The sequence below is a fragment of the Ammodytes marinus genome (genome assembly GCF_949987685.1).
Source record: "Ammodytes marinus genome assembly, chromosome: 9".
NCBI lineage: Eukaryota > Metazoa > Chordata > Actinopteri > Uranoscopiformes > Ammodytidae > Ammodytes > Ammodytes marinus.
Window position 1 is genome coordinate 28602643 of NC_137213.1, and position 4899 is coordinate 28607541.

Below are 4899 nucleotides of genomic sequence, written 5' to 3' on the forward strand. Positions count from 1 at the left end.
AGTCATAATGGTAAAGGCTCCAGAATCATGCATTTTTCATTGCTTAAACAAATCCCCAAAATCACATCACATGCTCCAATTGGCAGAACAATCCATCATTAGTTGTTGAAACCATTTCGGGACAGTAAAATAATTAAGAATGTGTGAATGTCGATAGTTAGCCTGCTGCTATCGGTGTATGAATGTGTGTGTGAATGGTAACGTGTTAATGGGAACAGGTCTCCCTTGCAAAAGAGTCTTCGGACTCAATGGGATTTACCTGTATAAATAAAGGTTAAAAAAAAAAAATTAAATTTTTTTTTTTATGATCGCTCATTTATACTGGCAAATTCTAAAATAAATTGGTGCTAGCCTGCATGCATTATTTTGTATTTTAGCATTAGCAAATCGGACCTATCCTGGAATGAATAAAGCCAATGAAGACAGAATCTGTGCTATTTATGTGATAAAAAGGTTCATAAAAAAAGAAAATCATAAAAAAGTAAGAAAACAAGATCCCCTATTTGCATTTTAAACGAGTTGGAGGTCTCTCACACTAAATATGGTTAGGCCTGGGCGCTCCAGTGGTGTAGTGGATAGAGTGTGGCCAATATGGTACACGCAGGTTCAAATCTGACCCGTGGACCTTTACTGCAGGTCATCCCCCCCCCCCCCTCTCTCTCTCTCTCTCTCTCTCTCTCTCTCTCTCTCTCTCTCTCTCTCTCTCTCTCTCTCCCCATATCAACTCTTTACTGTCTAATAAAGCTTGAAAATGCCAAAAAATAATCTTAAAAAAATATGGGTTAGCTGGAAAAACAGTACATTGCAGTAATCATTGCCTATGATGTTGTATGTTATCCAGGTTAGGATATAGGCATTCAGGTTGAGTTGAATAGTGTGCAATGTCCCTGAAATAAACCAATACATACATTCCCTATATTGTTCCATGTTACTCAGGTAACTCAGGTGTGTGTGTGTGTGTGTGTGTGTGTGTGTGGATAGGAGTGTGTGTGTGTGTGTGTGTACATATGATGGGTCCAGAGAGGTTGCCTAAATGATGATATACTTTTGATTACCAGGTTGAGCGACCCTTTTCTCAGGAGAGGTAACATCTTTCATCTGACACACATTGGGCTGTGCAGTATTAAGACTGAATCACTGTGTGTGTGTGTGTGTGTGTGTGTGTGTGTGTGTGTGTGTGTGTGTGCTCCTGTGTGTGTGTGTGTGTTCCTGTGTGTGTGTGTGTGTGTGTGTGTGTGTGTGTGTGTGTGTGTGTGTGTGTGTGTGTTGTTACCCAGGTGTACCTCGAGAGACTGCTGACCTATGCAGAGATAGACATCGGGCCGGGGAACTGGAAGAGGATCGTCCTGGGAGCCATTCTTCTGGCCTCCAAGGTCTGGGACGACCAAGCCGTATGGAACGTGGACTACTGCCAGATCCTCAAAGAGATGACGGTGGAGGACATGTGAGTTCATTGGTGTTTAAAGCTGTAATGCGTAGCTTTCTGTTGACCCTGATGAGGAATTCTGAGTAGTAGTTAAAATAACACTGTCTGTGCATCTACACGGGGTTAAAGCCTTCAGTGATCGCTCATGGATTTTATACCTTCTGCTGTACGTCCAGGTTTGCTCTTAGCAGTAGAATCAACAACTGAAACATTTCTTGGGATTTTTCTGAGCTCCTGCACCAGTGTCAGGGAGGGGGGGGGGGGTCGACACCAGTTTGTAAACGCTGCCATACTGAGGAATACAGAGAGAGTTTTGTGGAGCTGATAATAGGCTTAATCACCTTTTTTTAGTTAACTCATTTCGCGATGGCTTGAATGTAACCGACATTCGTTCACATGAACAAGTTACGCATTGTACAACCATGTGTATACCCACAAGAATTTTTATTACATTACACACATACACTGATAACATTGACGCACAGGGGCCTCCCGAAAAAGTGCAATGGGAAGGAAATAACTTCTAAAATTTAAGTTTTCTCTTTTCTTAGGGCTTGAATGTAACCAACTCAATTAATTTAAAAGAAAAAGTTACACATTATGGCTTTAATGAATGAGCTATTTTCTTCCCGTACCAACAGGAATGTTTTGTGGAGCTGATAGGCTTAATCACCTGTGTCAACTAGTTTGGCGATGGCTTGAACGTAACCAACTCATTCCATTTAAATTAAAAAAGTTACACACTATAGCTTTATTGAATGCGCCTTTTTCTTCCCGTACCAACAGGAATGTTTTGTGGAGCTGATAGTCTTAATCAACTTTGTGTCAACTTGTTTGCCGATGGCTTGAATGTAACCGACATACAAAAATGAAAAAGTTACGCACTATAGCTTTAATGAATGAGCCCTTTTCTTCCCTTACCAACGCTGCCATACTGAGAAATACAGAGAGAGTTTTGTGGAGCTATACTTTGTGTCATCTAGTTTGGCGATGGCTTGAATGTAACCAACATTCACTTATATGTAAAAGTTACTCACTTTAGCTTTAATGTGCCTCTTTACTCAATCCATTTAAATGAAAAAAAGTTACGCACCATAGCTTTAATGAATGAGCCCTTTACTTCCCTTACCAATAGGAATGTTTTGTGGAGCTGATAAGTCTTAATCAACTTTGTGTCAACTCATTGGGCGATGGCTTGAACGTAACCAACTCAATCCATTTAAATGAAAAAGTTTCGCACTATAACTTTAATGAATGAGCCTTTTCTTCCCATACCAATGCTGCCATACTGAGAAATACAGAGAGAGTTTTGTGGAGCTACTTTGTGTCATCTAGTTTGGTGATGGCTTGAATATAACATTGGTAAATGGTAAATGGACTCCACTTATATAGCACTTTTCCCTGGTTTTTCACAGACTCAAAGCGCTTTACATTGTTTTGTACACATTCACCCAATCACACACACATTCATACACCGATAGCAGCAGCTACCACGCAGGGTGCTGGCTAACTATCGGGAGCAATTCAGGGTTCAATGTCTTGCCCAAGGACACTTCGACATGTGGCGGGTAGACGGGGGATCAAACCTCCGATCCTGCACTCCAGAGGCGACCTCCCTGCCCACTTCGCCACTGCCGCCCCATTCACTTATATATAAAAAGTTACGCACTATAGCTTTAATTAATGAGCTCTTTTCCTTCCCTTCCCAACAGGAATGAGTTGGAGCGTCAGTTTCTGGAGCTGCTGCAGTTTAACATCAACGTGCCGTCGAGCGTTTACGCAAAGTATTACTTTGACCTGCGACTGCTGTCAGAGTCAAACAACCTCAGCTTCCCCCTGGAGCCTCTGAGCAGAGAGAAGGCCCAAAAACTGGAGGTGAGAGGCTGTCTTTGTGTGTGTGTGGGTGTGTGTGTGTCTGTCTGTCTGTCTGTCTGTCTGTCTGTCTGTCTATCTATCTATCTATCTATCTAAATATCTATCTATCTTTTGAACTCTAATTTCTTTATATTTTCTCTCTACTTGGTAATGTGCCAATATAATTCATACAATTTATACTTTGGAACATCTCAAGTATATGAAAAGTACAGATTAGTAGTAAAACTAGTGGTGGCAGGTATTACGGCTAGTGTGCCCACCATCTCTACCATTGTGTCCTTGAGCAAGACACTTAACCCCAAACTGCTCCAGGGGCGCTGTACTATGGCTGACCCTGCGCTCTGACCCCCTCTGGAGTGTGGGAACTTGAGAGGGGGATATGCAGAAAAGACAAATTTCAATGTAACCATTGACTAATTAAGTAACTTAATTTAACTTCAACAAAATCAAATATTTTATGTCTGTGTTGCTGCAATTCTGGTCCATTCACAAACCCCCCTCTCTCTCTTTCTCTCTGTTTTGTCCCTTCAGGCGATTTCGCGACTGTGTGACGACAAATACAAAGACATCCGGCGCTCTGCGAGGAAGCGTTCTGCCAGCACGGACAATCTCTGTGGCATCAAATGGGTCCCTGCTATCCTCTCCTAACCTCACGCACACTCACCCAACCTTTCTTATCTATACAGGTAAAATCCCATTGAGACCGGAGACTCTCTTTCAAGGGGAGACCTGTTCCCATTCCCACGTTACCATTCATAGCAGGCTAACTATGGACATTCACACGAGGCAAGGTGGGTGAAGTGTCTTGCCCAAGGACACAACAACCAAGACACAAGTGGCAGCGCGGGGATCGAACCTCCAACCCTTCGATCATTGGCCGACCCGCTCTACCACCTGAGCCACAATCGCCCATTCTCTCAACACAAGAGCATCGGGCTACACACACTGTACCAGTCATTGATATACCAAGATAATACTAAGACTAAGAACTTGGACAATGGCTGGATGAACATACTATACACACAAACACAACAGTGGAAATAGACTAACAAGGTTATGTGTGGAGATGCATTCAGGAACTATTTAAAAAAGTACGATTTTTGGAGTTGAAAAAAAAAAAAAAAAAACTTCCCTTTGGATATCCAGATAACACCAAGACATGGAAGTTGTTGGAATGGTGATTTGAAAAGCCTGAAATCAAACCTATGGACATATGGACCTCGCAACTCTCAAAATGGAGGCAAGGAAATAGAACTACATTTGTAGTTTTTTGGAGAGGATATGTCTAACTTACCCTGAAGCCTACACAGTGCCTCAACTCTTCTGCTTAGTGACGGATAGAAGGAAATCCACAAGTTGTTATATCGTTATTGTGAAGAAAAATTGAACTTTCGGACCACTCAAGGAAATGCCCTGGACGTTTTGTGGTGTTTTGAACCTGTCTTAATGTGTCTGCACACGCACACTGTAGCAACCAATAATGTTCTAACCGCAGATAACCTTTTTTTAGTTTTACCTTTATTTATACAGGTAAATCCCATTGAGACCGGAGACTCTTTTTCAAGGGAGACCTGTTTTCCATTCCCACGTTACCATTC

General features: G+C 42.0%; 1 protein-coding gene across 6 annotated transcripts in view; it reads left to right on the forward strand.

The window, feature by feature from the left end:
* Nucleotides 1-3949, forward strand: part of LOC307256000 (cyclin-Y-like) — a gene marked incomplete at its 3' end in the record, with an annotated part of 31257 nt that extends 27308 nt beyond the window's left edge. For all 6 annotated transcript variants that reach the window (XM_080034846.1, XM_080034847.1, XM_080034850.1 and 3 more), the window contains 3 exons: nt 1278-1444; nt 3139-3301; nt 3833-3949. In XM_080034846.1, the coding sequence (XP_079890972.1) occupies nt 1278-1444; nt 3139-3301; nt 3833-3949 (447 nt within the window). The remainder of the gene's footprint in view (nt 1-1277; nt 1445-3138; nt 3302-3832) is intronic.
* Nucleotides 3950-4899: the final 950 nt, after the last annotated feature.